Source organism: Meriones unguiculatus, chromosome 16 (assembly GCF_030254825.1).
Source record: "Meriones unguiculatus strain TT.TT164.6M chromosome 16, Bangor_MerUng_6.1, whole genome shotgun sequence".
Lineage (NCBI taxonomy): Eukaryota > Metazoa > Chordata > Mammalia > Rodentia > Muridae > Meriones > Meriones unguiculatus.
In genome coordinates this window covers 24,102,766-24,117,934 of record NC_083363.1, presented here as the reverse complement: position 1 = coordinate 24,117,934, position 15,169 = coordinate 24,102,766, and the positions used below count along the sequence as shown (strand labels likewise).

The window sequence follows — 15,169 nt, the reverse complement described above, 5'->3', positions numbered from 1 at the left end:
AACGTGAGTCTTGAGTTGCTACCAGGATAATAAAAATAAACAAAAAAGGCTGGGCACTAGTAGTAGCAAATGCTGCTGTTTGAGCATCTTGGGTCACACTGTGGGCCTGAGGTTGTTGGTTAATCTCTGCAACAGAATGCTAATGACCATGCTGGAACATACCAGCTAGCAGAATCCTCATTTCACAGTGCTGGAACGGATCATTCAGAGCCACACTTGTCAAAATAAGTTTCATTCTGCATTTATACTTGCTTATAGAAAGCACCAGAAGGGGCTGGAAAGGTAGCTCAGTGGTTAAAAGCACTGGCTGTTCTTCTAAAGGACCTGGGTTCAAATCCCAGCACCCACATGGCAGTTCCAGGGTGTCAGACACCCTCCTACAGACAGACATGGAGGCAAAACACAAATGCAAATAAAAGAAAAAAGCACCAGAAGATAAAACAAATCAACAGGTTCTTTAAAGTTGAGGTTGATGCTGGATGTGTCCTGTCACCATTACAGCAGAAGGAGACTATGCCTCTGTGGGCAAAGGGTGTGTTTGCGGGCCAAAGAGGGTCCTGGGTGAGAGGTACAGAGGGCCTTAACTGGAGTTGCTTTTGCTGACTTGTGAAAACTTGATAAGGATGAAGTAGGGCTCCGTGGCCCGTGCCTTTAACCCCAGCACCGGGAAGCGGGAAAAACGAGGCATGTGGAACACCTGTCTCGAAAAACAAAGAACAGAGGCTTGAGGGGCATCAAAAACAAGTGTTGGATTCTAGAAAAAAAATTTTTTTTTTCAAGATAGAGTTTCTCTGTGTAGCCTTCAAATATTGATCTCTTTTTGGTTTTTTGAGACAGGGTTTCTCTGTGTAGCCTTGGCTGCCCTGGACTTTGTAGACCAGGCTGTCCTTGAGCTCACAGAGCACTGGAGACATTAGCTGGGGAAGCAACATCACAGTGTTAATTTTGTTCAGAGAAGTTATGCAACAAAACAGCAAATGGGCTATCTTTTCATTAATGCTCACAAGTATGCTGGAAGACCTACTAAACGTTAATGCATATTTGAGTGATTCAACTGTCCCTTTAAAACATTGCCGGGGGGGGGGGGTATTAGATACCCTGGAACTGTAATTACAAGCAATTATACCATTTGGGTACTGGGAACCAATCTAGGATCCATGGTACCACGGTAAGACCAGTAACTGCTCTTAACTACGGAGTCCTCTCTCCAGTCTTGATTCATTTGTAAATGGTGGGGAAAGCACAATTTTGTCATGTGATTTTTGTATGACTTTTGGGTTGTATGCTGAGTATTTGGAGGTGAAGATTGTATAACCTGAACTTTTTTCTTCATTCTGGACTTTCAAAATAAAAATATTTGCCCCCTGAACTAACATAAATCCTGAGTGGTGGTTAGAAATGTCATGTGAACTATGCATGCTCAGAAGTAAATAATTTGATCCATGGGAAGGGTAAAGCTGTAATCCCCAGACTCTAGGGAGACTGAAGACAGAAGAAGGGTTGCTGAAGTTCTGATCCCACACTGCTGACACTAGTGTGGGCCAAAAGCTGGACCATGTCTCCATTCTAAAAGCTAGATTTGTGGTGTGGGAATTTTTAATAACTGTCCTGTGAGTAATTTTTGAGCCGTGTGCCCGCTAGTGGATTGCTGTAGGATTTACTTTAAATTCCTCAAAGTGAAGGGGGTCGAGGTGAAGCACTCCTTTAATTCCAGCATTTGGGAGGTAGAGACAGGTGGGTCCCAGAGTTCAAGGCCAGCCTGGTATACAGATCGAGTTCAGGACAGCCAGGGCTACACAGAGAAACGCTGTTTCGGGGAAAAAAGAAAAAAATCAAAGCAGATATTGAATCAACCAAGGGTTCCCTTGGCCCATATTGTCCTAGTGGGGTCCAGTTATATGCTGGCCAAGTACGAGATTCGGCTGGGGAGTGCCGCCCTCGTCAGTATCTCTGTGGTGCTTCTGGTTTGTCGTCCAGGAGCTTTCTTCTGGCCCTTAGAACCCGAGTCTCAGGTTGGATAAATTGGAGGGCGGGGAAAGGAGGATTAGCATCAGTAGCCAATCGGGACTCGGCGCTCTGCCCAGCCAATAGGGGCGTTCGCTTGGGTTTAGCCAATCGGGCTCAGCGAGGAGACCTAAGTCAGCGCTTGCGCCAGTCGCCCTGAGTTGACAGCCGTTGTGCGACGTTTCGGGGAGCCATGGGAAGGCCTTGGGGTCCTTCCATGAGGGTGGCGGAGCAGGCCGGCTGCGTGGTGAGTGCCTCGCGGGCCGGGCAGCCCGACGCGGGCTCATGGAGTTGCAGCGGCGTGATCCTGAGCCGCAGCCCAGGCCTGGTGCTCTGCCACGGGGGTATCTTCACCCCCTTTCTTCGGACCGGCAGCGCGGCGCTGACCCAGACCGATACCGCCTTCCTGCCTGGCGACAGTTGCAGCGATGACCTGCGCCTGCACGTGCAGTGGGGACCCACGGCTGCCATCCCCGCGGGCCGTGGGGAGCAGGAACTCCCGGGGCTGTGCACGCCTCAGTGCGCAAGCCTGGACCTCGAGCCCGACGCCCCGAGCCGGTCCCGTGCGCGGCCCCTGCAGCCCCCGCGACCGGCGCAGCTGCTGTTGCTGCTCAGCTGCCCGGCCTTCCGCTCCCACTTCGCGCGGCTCTTCGGGGCCGAAGCGGCCGAACAGTGGCACTTCGTGAGCTCGGCGCCCGATGACGAGGTGTCGGAGGAGGAGGAGGAGGACCAGCTGCGCGCTCTCGGGTGGTTCGCGCTGCTGCGGGTGCAGCCGGGCGCGGCGGAAGAGAGGCGCGGGCCGCCGTTGACCGTGGCACGGCTGGGAACCGTGGCCAAGGGCGCACCGCTGCTGGCCTGTGGCTCTCCGTTCGGTGCCTTCTGCCCGGACATCTTCCTTAACACGCTCAGCCGCGGCGTGCTTAGCAACGCAGCCGGACCGCTACTGCTCACCGACGCGCGCTGCCTACCCGGCACGGAGGGCGGCGGAGTGTTTGCGGCGCGACCTGCGGGGGCGCTGGTGGCGCTGGTGGCCGCGCCCCTCTGCTGGAAGGCCCGCGAGTGGGTGGGCCTCACGTTGCTCTGCGCCGCCGCGCCGCTGCTCCAGGTTGCCCGATCCGCGCTCGCCCGCCTGCATCCGGGCTCAGCCTCTCTGTCCGCGCTGCAGCCGCCGGAGGTGGGCGTGCCGCGGGACCTGCCCGTGCAAGACTTCGGACCCCCATGGGCAGCTGCAGCCGTGCTGGTGGAATGTGGTACCGTGTGGGGCTCTGGAGTGGCCGTAGCACCTCGCCTGGTGGTGACCTGCCGTCACGTGGCTCCCCGGGAAGCAGCCAGGGTCCTGGTACACTCGGCCACCCCCAAGTAAGGTCCAGGGCTGCCTCCCCTCACCAGGTCCTAGTGTCGAGGCCCTTTGGGGGCACTCTTAATGCCTGTAGAGACTGTTTAGAGACCTCGGTTCATTTTTTACAGCCAGGACCCCTCGGTGAGGGGACTTGGACCTCTTGGTAGGGTCCAGTGAAGTTTGAGCAAACAGCCAGGCACAAGCAACTGTTAGCATGGGGCCCCGTGGGACCATAGGCCCTTCAACTAGTCCGAAACTCTTCGGGCAGCTCTCATCTTAGCATTGCAGTTTAGGCTCCATTAAAGCTCTTTGGCCAGAGAAGGCCTACCCTAAAGACTTCAACCCTGTAGGTGGTAAACAAAGGCCCTAAGATGATGAGATGCCTACCCAGTGAGGGTCCCCTAAGCCCTCAGCAGGGCTGCCCTGCCACCTGAAGATGAGCGGTGCAAGGGCTTCTAATTAGAACGTAGGGCTTGGGCCCACGCAGATGGACAGCGAGAGTGATCCCAGAGTGTAGCTCTGCAGGGAGTTTAGACAGTCAACTTAGTCCCACTGTAAAGAGAAGCACCTTTACCCTCCTTTCTTGCTCTGGCAGTGGGCCAGTGGCCTTGGCTTCCTGGTATGGTTTTCTGTGGTTCTGTGTCCTCTGTAGCCTCAGGGGCTTCACTTAGGACAAAGTAGCACCTTGGCTTTAAGCCTGGCCCTTGCCTAACCATCAGCCCAGGCCTTTCTGAATTTCTGAAAACTAATCCAGCCCAGTTATGCCAGAGTCCCCACCAGCCCAAGACTGAATGGCTATCGTTCCATAGTGAAAACAGATTGCCTGTGGTGTGGCCCCCAATTCCTCACTCACTTGCCCCTTGACTGCTGATCTTAAGGAAATCACCAGGCTTTCTGAAAGTGGCTACCCTGCAGAGTAGGTAGAAATAGGGTGCCCCTGTATCTGGTGGGTTCTGGGACAGCTAGGAACATGGAGAGAGAACCCCACCCTCCCTGCAGTGGCTGGCCATGAGTGAGGCAGTACAGAGTTCTCATAGGCCTGCCCTCCCTCCGCACTATGCACTCTGTGATCTTTGGGAGGGTTGCGTATCTTAGAGCCTCAGCTGCACCATCTAAAGGGGACACTGCCAGGGCCCTGTTGGTAGGCTTATGAGGACGAAGTGACACAGTGTCCGCAGGCATCAACAAGGCCTGGTCACAGTGCTCGCTGGGTTAGGGTCAGGCATCTGCAGCTTTGTGTGGAAGCCTGCTGCAGTTTGTGAAGCACTCGCAGAGATCCGCCTGCCTTGACCTCCCAAGTGCTAGAATTAAAGGTGTGCTACCACAACCAGTCCATTCCATGACTCTCCTATTGCCCTCTCACCAGTGCCAAGGCATCAGAAGGCTAGCTTGTCACTTGTTTCCTGTGTCCCCAGGGATGTGGCAATCTGGGGACGAGTGGTGTTTGCCACTCTGGAGACTTCGCCGTATGACATAGCAGTGCTGAGCCTAGAAGAGGACCTGAAGGGTGTTCCCACGCCTGTCCCCGCCGAGCACTTCCATGAAGGTAAAGGACAAAGGGACCGACGTGATGCAGATCCAGGCTGGACCCCAGGCAGGAGTCAGTGTTGATATCAACCTGCGAGGACCAATAGCCAGCTCCTTTCCCCATTCCTGCCGTGCAAGGGAGTTGGGGGCTTTGGTGGAATTTTGGGGTTCTTACTGGAGATTTTCCTGTGTATGATGGCACCCCAGGTGCTGAGCTAAGAGGATACCCCATTGATACCTATCAGGCCTGAGTACCTGATAGGGGTACTGGGCTGTAAAAGAAACTTTTATTCTCCTGAGGTAATTGCTGTCTTGGAGGATTCCTGCCTCTGTCTGCTAACCTAGGCCTAGAAGCGTCTAGCCTCTGTACAATCTAACCTAGGCCTACAATGTTTTCAGGCTCTGAGACTCACTGCTAAATAAGATCACCTTTTCTTGTTCTTTCTGAACTCATTGCTAGCTGGTTCAACTCAGCCGTTCTGGCTCAAACTCCTCTCCCAACTAATTTATTCAATCTGGCTTTTCTCTCAGCCTCTAAATTGCTCTGCTTGGCCTCTAACTCCAGCAATCTTTTCTAGTCTCCTGGCTTCTTCTCATTCTCTGGCTCATTCAGTCTTCACCTGAGTGTTTTCTCTCTCTCTCTCTCTCTCTGCAACATGTCTCTCTATTACTGCCCTAGTAAAACTGCCTTCTCTCTCTCTCTCTCTCTCTCTCTCTCTCTCTCTCTTTCTCTTGCCCCTTAAGTAGCTTCCATTTCCTCTCCTCGTAAGAGTTGGGTGTATCCTATTCTGTCAAATTTTTCTCTTGATTTGTCACTTTTCAACTATTCAGTTTGACACCATTTTCAAACATGGGTGCTTCCTTCTATGAATTAACTTTACCTTCATTGTTTGGGATTAAAGGCCTGTACCACCATGCTTGGACCTAAGCTTTTCTTTACCCAAAACTTGCTCTATACCAGGCTGGCCTTAAACTCAGATCTGTTTGCCTCTGTCTTCTGGGTTAAAGGTGTGTTTGAATTCCAGTCAGATCACATAGACCTAGGTCTTTCAATGTGACTTCTTGCCAGAGCAGCCATGTCCTGAATTAAAATTTCTCGGGAGCTCTGGTGGCATGCTTTGGGGTGGAAGTCTGATCCTACTACGTAAGTCCAGATGTATGGCTTCCTTCCTTCCTCCATTTTTATATTTCGAGGCAGGGTCTTAAGTAGCCCCATGGGTGGTAAACACCGCATACAGCCAAGGATAATCATGATCCTCTAATCCTCCTGCCTCTTCCTCCTAAGTAATGGGATTACAAGTGTGCTGTTGCACTCGGTTTATGGGATGCAGGGGATTCAACCCAGGGTTTGTGCATGCCAGGCAAGCACTCTACCAATGTCTCTAGACCCAAATATTTCATTTCATTTGGTGACAAAAGAGAGCAGTCCCCTGGATTACCATCTCTTCTCCAGTGCAGGTGTCCTCAGGCACTTAACTCCTCCCCTCCCCTCCCCTTTGCACCTTTGTCACATGGGGCTGGTGTGCCTTTGTGGTGAGGACTGAGTAAGTTGTGCCTTGTTCCTTCATAGCACCTGGAGAAGTGGGGCTACCCATGCCACCATTGCATGTTTTCACTAAGAAATTTGGTCCCAGAGAGAGATGAATATTAATTCACATGTGAGCTGGGTGACAGCTCAAAAGTGACTACCTGTTTAGCAAAGGAGTGAGGACTGGGGACCCGCCTGATGCTCCAGAATAGTGGTTAGGCACATGCCACTGGAAACACAGCAAAATTCTGCATCTCCCGGAAGGGTTCCAGGAGAAGACGCTTAGGAGTGTGGGAGGGCATGAGCAGGAACTCAAGGGGAGAGGATAGACCTTTGGAGAGGGTAGGAAAGGAGAACCATAGACTGGAGGTACCCAACTTTTCTCCTTCTTTCTCTGGCAGGTGAGCCTGTCAGTGTCGTGGGCTTTGGTGTCTTTGGCCAGGCTTGCGGGCCCTCGGTGACCTCAGGCATCCTGTCGGCTGTAGTGCACGTGGATGACACCCCAGTGATGCTACAGACCACGTGCGCCGTGCATGGAGGCTCCAGCGGAGGACCCCTCTTCTCCACACGCTCAGGGGACCTCTTGGGTAACTAGTTCCTTTCACTCCGAGTCTCACTGACAGAGCCTTGATCCTGCCAGTGATATCCTGCATCCATCTTGGGGGCCCCTTCTGGGATGATGGTGGGCCTCCTGTACTGAGTTAGGTAGCTGAAATTTTCAGCTACTTTGCCTCTGAGAAGAGAGAAGGATGCTCAGCTCGAGGGGCCAGAGGTAGGCCGGTGGCCCTCAGTTCTGGCCACTGCTGTGACCTTAGGTAAGTCACTAAATCTTGTTTAGTTTATGAAATGTAGGAGTTGGGTTAGTCTGAGGGTTATGAACTCAAACATCTACAGAACTAGACTTGTGAAAAAAAAGAGGGAAGGGAGAACCTTTTTATGGTTGTCCAGTATTTGTTTTACTTTGAGACAGGATCTCATGTTTTCTGGGCTGGTCTTGAACTCAATATATAGCCAAGGATGGCCTTGAACTCCTAATTCTCTTGCTTTTGCCTCCAAAAAACTGGAATTATAGGCATCCACCACCAATTTTTAAGCTTTGATGATGAATTCAGGATTTTGTTTTGTTTTGTTTTTTGTTTTTTGAGACCAGGTTTCTCTCTGTGTAGCCTTGGCTGTCCTGGACTCACTTTGCAGACCTTGAACTCAGAGAGATCCACCTGCCTCTGCCTCCCAAGTGCTAGGATTATAGGGGTGTACCATCACACCTGGCCTGAATTCAGGATTTTTTAAAGAGAGAGTTGGAAGAGCATTTGCCCCGGGTTTGATTTACAGTGCCAAACCAGACAAACTAACAAAGGAACAAAACCACCAAACTGGAGGCTGTTTTGTTAACATGGCAAACAGCCTACACACGGAGCTGCCCAGACTACTTGTCCAGCACTTCTTGACACGTACTGGCTGCCATTCTTTCTACATTTGCTTATTCTAACTGTTGTCTCCTACAGTGATAAACCTTACTCTTGGCAATCCATATATATGCATTTATTATTTTCTTTTCTTTTCTTTTTTTTTTTTTTGAGACAGGGTTTCTCTGGCTGACCTGGACTCATTTTGTAGAAAAGGCAGGCCTCGAACTCACAGAGATCCACCTGCTTCTGCCTCTGCCTCCTGAGTGCTGAGATTAAAACCGTGCACCTCCATGCCTCACTTATTATGTATTATTTTATGAATGTCTTTCCTGCATGAGTGTATGTGTATCATGAGCACTCGTGCTCACGAAGGTCAGGAGAGGCTTCCAGATCCTTTTAACTAGATCCACAGATGGTTGTGAACTGCCGTGTGAGTGCTGGGAATCAAACCTGCAAGAGCAGCCAGTCCTTTTAACCGCTGAGCCATCTCTAAAGAGTTAAAACTCTTAAAATGCTCTTTAAAAAAAAAAAAAAAAGGTAGGTGCGGTGGTGCATGCCTGTAATTCCAGCATTCAGGGAGGTAGAGGCAGACCTATCTCTGAGTTTGAGGCCATCCTGGTCTACAAAGGGAGTAACCACTGAGCCATCTCCCCAGCCCCTTGCTCAGAGTTTCTATTGCTGTGATAAATGCCATGATCCAAAGCAGTTTGGGAAGGGGAGGGTTTATTCTGTTTACATCACAGTCCCATCAATCAAAGGAAGTCAGGGCAGGAACCTGGAGGCAGCAGCTGATGCAGAGGCCATGGAGGGGTGCTGCTTACTGGCTTGCTTTCCATGGCTTACTCAGCCTGCTGTCTTATAGAACCCAGGACCACCAGCCCAGGGATGGCACCACCCACAGTGAGCTGGGCCCTTTACATCAATCAAGAAAACCCACCATATGGGTTAGAGAATGCTCAGTGATTCAGAGCACTGACTGCTCTTCCAGAGGTCCTGAGTTCAAATTGCAGCAGCCATATGGTGGCTCACAACCATCTGTAATGGGATCTGATTTTCTCTTCTGGTAGTGTGACGATGGAGCACTCATAATAAATAAAGAAAAATAAATTTAATAAATGTTTTTAAAATAATTTTTTATTAAAAAATAAAAATAATAAATGTTTTTAAAGAAGAAAAGAAAACAGGCCAATGTGATGGGGCTGTTTTCTCAATTGAGGTTTGCTTCTCTAAAATGACTCTAGTTTGTGCCAAGTTGACATAAAGCGCGCCAGCAAAGCAGTGTGAGTCTGGCTTACTTGCCCCCCTTGGTTCATTTGGTGATTGTTTTGGGAGCCTTTGCACAGGCTGTGGAAGCACACACTGATTTCTGCCCTTTTTCAGTAAGAGAGAAAGATGCCCAAAGAAGTGAGCAAGGCTATTTTATATGGACAGTGTGAAGGAGATAGCATGGCCGGGCAGCGGGTGAGGTATGAGGAGCACCTGACACTGGGCGTTTCCACACACCCACCCCCCACAGAGCCCCCAGCTCTCCCTCAAGGAGAAGTCCTCCCTGGGCCATGGATCCCCCATCCATTGCTTCACATCCTGTTTGTTCTCACTCCAACAGGCATTGTTGCCAGCAACACTCGGGACAACAATACAGGGGCCACCTACCCACACCTGAACTTCAGCATTCCCATCACAGTGCTCCAGCCAGCCCTGACGCAGTATGGTCAGACTGGCGACCTGTGTGGCCTTCGAGAGCTGGACCACGCCACTGAACCTGTCAGGGTGGTGTGGCGGCTGCAGCGGCCCCTGCCTGAAGCCCCAAGGAGCAAGCTCTGAGATTGTCCTCCTTCTGGGAGAAGGCAGACCACTCGATGGCTGTGAGAAGTGTATTGACGTGGCAACTGTGACACCTCAGTCCCCTGCCCAGGCACAGCCCAAGCCACCACCTCATCTTCACCCACTGACCATCCGGGAACAAACTCCTGTGCAACTCTGTGGATCTACTTTGGGATGCTTTCTTGAGCCTGTCCTATGTGTCTCTCAGAACTAGCTCAGCAGTATCATTGTTCCCTCTGGGGGGTTCTAGCTCATTGGGCGGATGCTGCTGGAAGGGTGGCCCAAGCCCAGTTTGGCATCTCTCCACCTGACAGCCCCTGGCTACCTGAAGTGAAGGGCTAGGGCTCTTTCTTGATGCTCTCTGTACTCTGCGTGGCAGCCCAGAGTCCCAGCAGCCGGTAACAGGAGTGTCTTCCTATTGCCGCAGTGACATACAGGCAGATCCCTGAGAGCCACCTAGGCCTTTGCTCTGACACAGTGCCTTCATTTTCTAGCCCAGAGCCTGGGACTCAGGTGGTATGTGCGGTGGGAGCTGGGGAATAAACAGTCTGATGGCGTCACTTCTGTGTCTGGGCTGCTTCTCCTTAAAAGCACAGTGGGGAATGGACCAGCACCTGGCAAGGAAACCTGCTTTTTTGCTTTGCTTCTCAGCAGGTTTCATATCCCAGTGTTTTGTCTGCCAGCCTAGCCCAAAGCTGCCAGAGACGTGTGGGTCCTGGAAAGCTGGCCTATCCTGTCCACAGGTGTGTGCAGAAGCCCAAAATAGGCCCAAGATGTGCATAGTGGAGGGGGTCAAGTGAATAAGGACTGAGGGTGTAGCTGGTGCTGGATCATTTGCCTGTGTTTGTGTGTGTGTGTGTGGGGGGGGGGGGCGCTTGGATTTGGATCCCCTGTACTACAAAAAACACCAAAGCAACAACAACAAAAAGTGATTCGGGGCTGCAGATGTGGCTCAGCTGCAGAATGCTGCCTAAAATGCATGATGCCATGGGTTTGAACCTCAGCACTGGTCATGGAAGCCCATGCCTGCAATCCCAACACTAGACAGACAAAGGCAGGAGCATCAGAATTTGGGAGGCAGGGGCAGGAGTCTTCTGAGTTATAGGCCAGCCTGGTTTATGTAGCAAGTTCCAGACCAGTTCGAGCTACATAGTGAGACCCTCTGGTGGAAACAAACAAGCATACACATAGACAGGATGATGTGGGGATAGTTCCAGTCCTTCCTGCTGCTTCCGGCATCCAGAGGTTCAAAGTCTCTTGTCAGGTAGTGAGCCCTGATTCCCAGTTTCAAAGGCCCTGGACACCCATGGCTGGACAGTGAGGTGTGACATGGAAGAGCCTGGGGACAGACACTGGAGGGACTACATAAACCCTGTCCCGGATCAAGTATTCTGTTTGGCAATAAGATGCTGGCTACCCACCAGAAAACCTGGCAAGATGGCTCAGACAGTAAAGGCTCTTGCCTCTAAGGCCCGATGCCTGAGTCCAACCCCTAGAAGCCACGCAAAGGTGGAAGGAGAAGACCAGTCCCACAGAGCTGTCCTCAACCCACACATGTGTGCTTCTGCATCACCCACATGTGGCACAATAATAGAAAATCTTGCCTTTCACTTTTTGTGACAGTCCTTAGGGGTAGGAGAAGCCAGGCTGGACATGCTGTGTTACTTTCCTCATCGCAATGACAGAATGACTAACATAAACATAGTAAAAAAGGAATTTATTTTGGCTCAGTTTTAGGTGTATCCGTCTGTCGTGGAGGGGAGGGCAAGGTGGAACACAGCAGGCCACACCATTGCATACAGGGAAAGGAGCCAGGGCAGGATGTGACCCCCAGGTGTGCTGGAGTGTAGGCACACTACCATACTTGCTTTTGTTTGTTTGCTTGTTTTTGTTTTGTTTTGTTTTCTCAAGACACGGTTTCTTTGTGTAACAAAGCCTTGGCTTTCCTGGAACTTGCTTTGTAGACCAGGCTGGCCTAGAACTCAGAGAGATCGCCTGCTTTCGCCTCCCAAGTGCTGGATTAAAGGTGTGCTGCCACCACTGCTGGACTTTGTAATTGCCTTTATGTGAGTGCTGGGGATCTAAGTTTAGGTCCTGTTTGTGAGGCAAGGGCCTAACCACTGAGCTATCTCCCTGGTCCACAGGGTTGTTGTTTTGTTTTTGCCTTTGATCCTGATCACATGGTCTCCCCTATGAACTCTGAAGATGTTAATGGTGTTGCAATGTCCAAAGGCTGGACCTGCCTGTGTCTTTGTAAAGATGCCCTTGGAGTCACAGACACAGCTCTGCTAATCTCCTGAGCATCTATTAATCCAAGTCCACGGTCAAGATTAACCATCACAAACCCATCCCTTGTCAACCTGCCGTCCAAACTGTAACACCTGCCATCCCATAACACCTGCCACCCAAACCATAACACCTGCCATGCCTCCCACACACCTGCCATCCCTCCAATACACCTGCCCCTCCAACTTGCTTTCCCTTTCAGACTTTTTGAACCCTCTCCTTTCAGGCTGCCAGTTGGAATCTTCCAACCATGTTCATTCCTGGCTCCTCCAGGAAGCCTTTTCCAAGCTCCAGGTCCTGAGCAGATTGAAGTGTCCCCATTGGTCTTTCTGTCCCATGTTACATGACAAGTGCCCAGTAGGTTTCTCAGACTTACTGGACACAACAAAGGAGACTCTGCCTGCTAAACGTTTTTTTTATGGACAGTTCCTTTTCCTGCTGACAGACTTTCTGGCTTCAAGGCAAAACTACAGTTATGAAGTAGCAACGAAATAGTTTTATGGTTGGGGTCAGCACAGCATGAGGAACTGCATTAAAGGGTTGCAGCATTAGGAAGGTGGAGAACTACTGCTTTAATGCCCCCTGCAGCTGGGGGCCACATCTTGTCTTTCAACTCCCAGGAACCCCATCATATTAAGAACCCGTTGAAGACTGAACCCATGGCTTAGGCCAAAGTCCACAGGAACTGTCTCTGGACTATGAAAGACACACCCAGAGATGTGACACAGTAATCACCTGTCAGTCACAGCCAGCCTTTCCATAATATAACATGATACTGTCATTTACAAGGCTCATACTCAAAAACCATGTGATCAAGCTGCAAAGCAAAAATCTCACATAGCAAGCAAGTTTATGGTTGATTTTGCGCTGGATGGATCACAGGTGCCTGCAGGCCATTAAATAATACCCAGGGCTTCTTGAACCTGGCTGACCCCACATTTGGCCAGTCTTCCCTGGCAGGATTAAAGCAAGCATGACCTGAAGGCTCTCTGCAGCCAGTCTTCAGCAATGATTTCTCTTTGGAGGCCCTGGAGGCTTGGACGCCTCTGACTCTGCGCTGTGTATAGAGAACAGGAAGGTGCAGCTGGGCTTGTGGGCAGAGATCAAGATGTATAACGGAGGACACCAGGTCCTCTTCCGGCTGGAGGTGAGTCCAGGCACCTGTGTCTTCTAGATCGGATTGGTCACATGTCCCCATATTAAGAGCATTGGACACAAACGTTTGTGTTTTTTTTTTTTAATTAAAAAGGATGTATATGTGTGCTTATGTATGTATGTATGTATGCCTGTACAACACATTATGTGCCTAGCGCCTTTGGAGGCCAGAAGATGGCAACAGATCCCCCTGGAACTGGAGGTTTAGAGGGTTGTGAGCTGCCATGTGGGTGGGCTCTTAGCTACTGAGCCATCTCTCCAGCCTGAGATCCTGTTTCACAAATACACAAACACACACACACACATATACACAAGAACACATAGTCTTGGGCAAGCTAGTATAAAATATCTGTTATCTGTTATTTTACAAGCAGCTGGGTGCCAGGCCCAGTGTTGAAATGTCTCATAGAAATGAGCCTTCTCTCTCTTTCTCTCTCTGTTTTGTTTTTGAGAAATGAGTTTCACTATGTATTGCTAACTCACTATGCAGACCAGGCTGGCCTCAAACCACCTGCCTCTGCCTCCTGAGTGCTGGGATGAAAGGTATGAGCCCAGAAATAATCTCTCCTGACCCCCCCAAACTTGCTGTTGCCCTTGGTTGCCTCCCACAACTTGAAGTTGTGACTCTGTTGCTGAAGATACCGCAGAGCATGGGCACAGGACTCAGGGAATCAAGCTGGGGCTGACCTGGAAGCCTCTCTGAGGCCTAACTCATGGTACCGGAAGGTGCCATGCACGCTGCCAGGGGAGAAGAGCAGTCAGTAGGCCTGCCCGTCTGTAACGCCCGCAGATGTCTGCAGGGCGAGACATTGCAGTGGTGCGGCAGCAGCACTTTTGTCGTCAGGGTAACCAACAGCTCTGATTAGACTTAAGGTCTACTCAAGGGGAGGGAATTCTTCCCTGCCACAGTAGACTTAGTCAAATGACTGGGGCATGGACCCTAGAGGAACACCCACTGTTGTCATTTTCCTAAGTAAGTACACTTTTTGTCTTCTAAATACTTATCCTTCTATCCACAGATAAATGTAGCTCTCAAGCCTCATCAAAGAAACTTTTTTTTTTCAGCAGTCTGGAGGCTATTGCAGGGATCCACAACTAATCAAAACATAAAGAAAAGCTAACAATGGGGTGCCCAGCCCCAGCTGATACATCTACAACAGAACCACAACACCTAAGGCTCAGGGAACACTGAGGAAGAAGGGACAGGATGAGAGCCAGAGGACCAAGATGCTGTGAGACAGTGTCTTCTAGACATGGTGCCGCCATGAAATCTCAACAATAAGTGTGTTTAAACAAGGCCTGCATAATAACCACGCCAGTCAGCATAGCAATGTGGATGGGGGAAATTCCACAAGGCCCCATCTCTGAAGAAAGAGCTACAGGCAGTCAATGGCTATCGAGAGAGAGAGAGAGAGAGAGAGAGAGAGAGAGAGAGAGAGACTATGAATTAGGTTTCTCTAGGGACAAGTCCCCTGCTAACATTACCTATTCCCAGGTGGTTACATATTCATAAGAGCAACATTAAATGGACTTAGTAGTGGGGAGGGCGCTTAGGGTCAGCTCAGAACACACCCAGACACCAAATTATCAGCACAAAGGAGATTTATTACTCCAGAGGGACAAGTGGGAGTGGGGAGCTGCTTCTGGACTAGACAAAGGTCGCTGCAGGTATGTGTGCGGAGGTGGTTTTTAAGGAGAAAGGGAAGTCTGTCTAGAATGAGTTGGTTAGCCAGGGTAGCCGAATAATGAATTTTGATGGCTGGACCTTGGTATTCAGTCTCAGAAATGAGTCAGTGGCCAATTAAGGGAATGGACCTTGGGGATTAGCTTTAGGAATGTAATTTAACGGTTTAGCAAGGGAGAGGGAAGGGAAAAGGGTGAAGCCTGCTGGCACCATATTTGTCATGCCCAGGCCTGTTAGAGAGCCCTTCAAGTAGGTTCTGTCTCTTGCTGTATGTGCAACCATAGTAATTATAGAAGATAGAAAGTGGGTGGGCATCGGAGGAGTTGGAGGGATGGAAGTGATATATTTATGTGTGAAATTCTCATAAAAATGAGTTTTTAAAGCAAAACAAAAACCAACCAACCCCCCCCCCC

At 50.4% G+C, this 15,169-nt stretch overlaps 1 protein-coding gene across 1 annotated transcript; it reads left to right on the top strand.

Moving 5' to 3' along the window:
• The first annotated feature begins 2,139 nt into the window (after window positions 1-2,139).
• Tysnd1 (trypsin like peroxisomal matrix peptidase 1) lies at window positions 2,140-10,191 on the top strand. Its single transcript, XM_021649408.2, has 4 exons — window positions 2,140-3,363; window positions 4,759-4,889; window positions 6,800-6,985; window positions 9,414-10,191. The coding sequence occupies exons 1-4, from the start codon at window positions 2,198-2,200 to the stop codon at window positions 9,629-9,631; spliced, it is 1,701 nt and encodes a 566-aa protein (XP_021505083.1). The 5' UTR covers window positions 2,140-2,197; the 3' UTR covers window positions 9,632-10,191.
• The last annotated feature ends 4,978 nt before the right edge of the window (window positions 10,192-15,169 follow it).

Excerpts from the sequence above, each read along its gene's own strand:
- Tysnd1 (XM_021649408.2), top strand. The coding sequence starts at position 2,198 with ATGGGAAGGCCTTGGGGTCCTTCCATGAGGGTGGCGGAGCAGGCCGGC. Across the intron at positions 4,890-6,799 it reads CGCCGAGCACTTCCATGAAG|GTGAGCCTGTCAGTGTCGTG; the intron begins GTAAAGGACAAA and ends TTTCTCTGGCAG. Across the intron at positions 6,986-9,413 it reads ACGCTCAGGGGACCTCTTGG|GCATTGTTGCCAGCAACACT; the intron begins GTAACTAGTTCC and ends TCACTCCAACAG.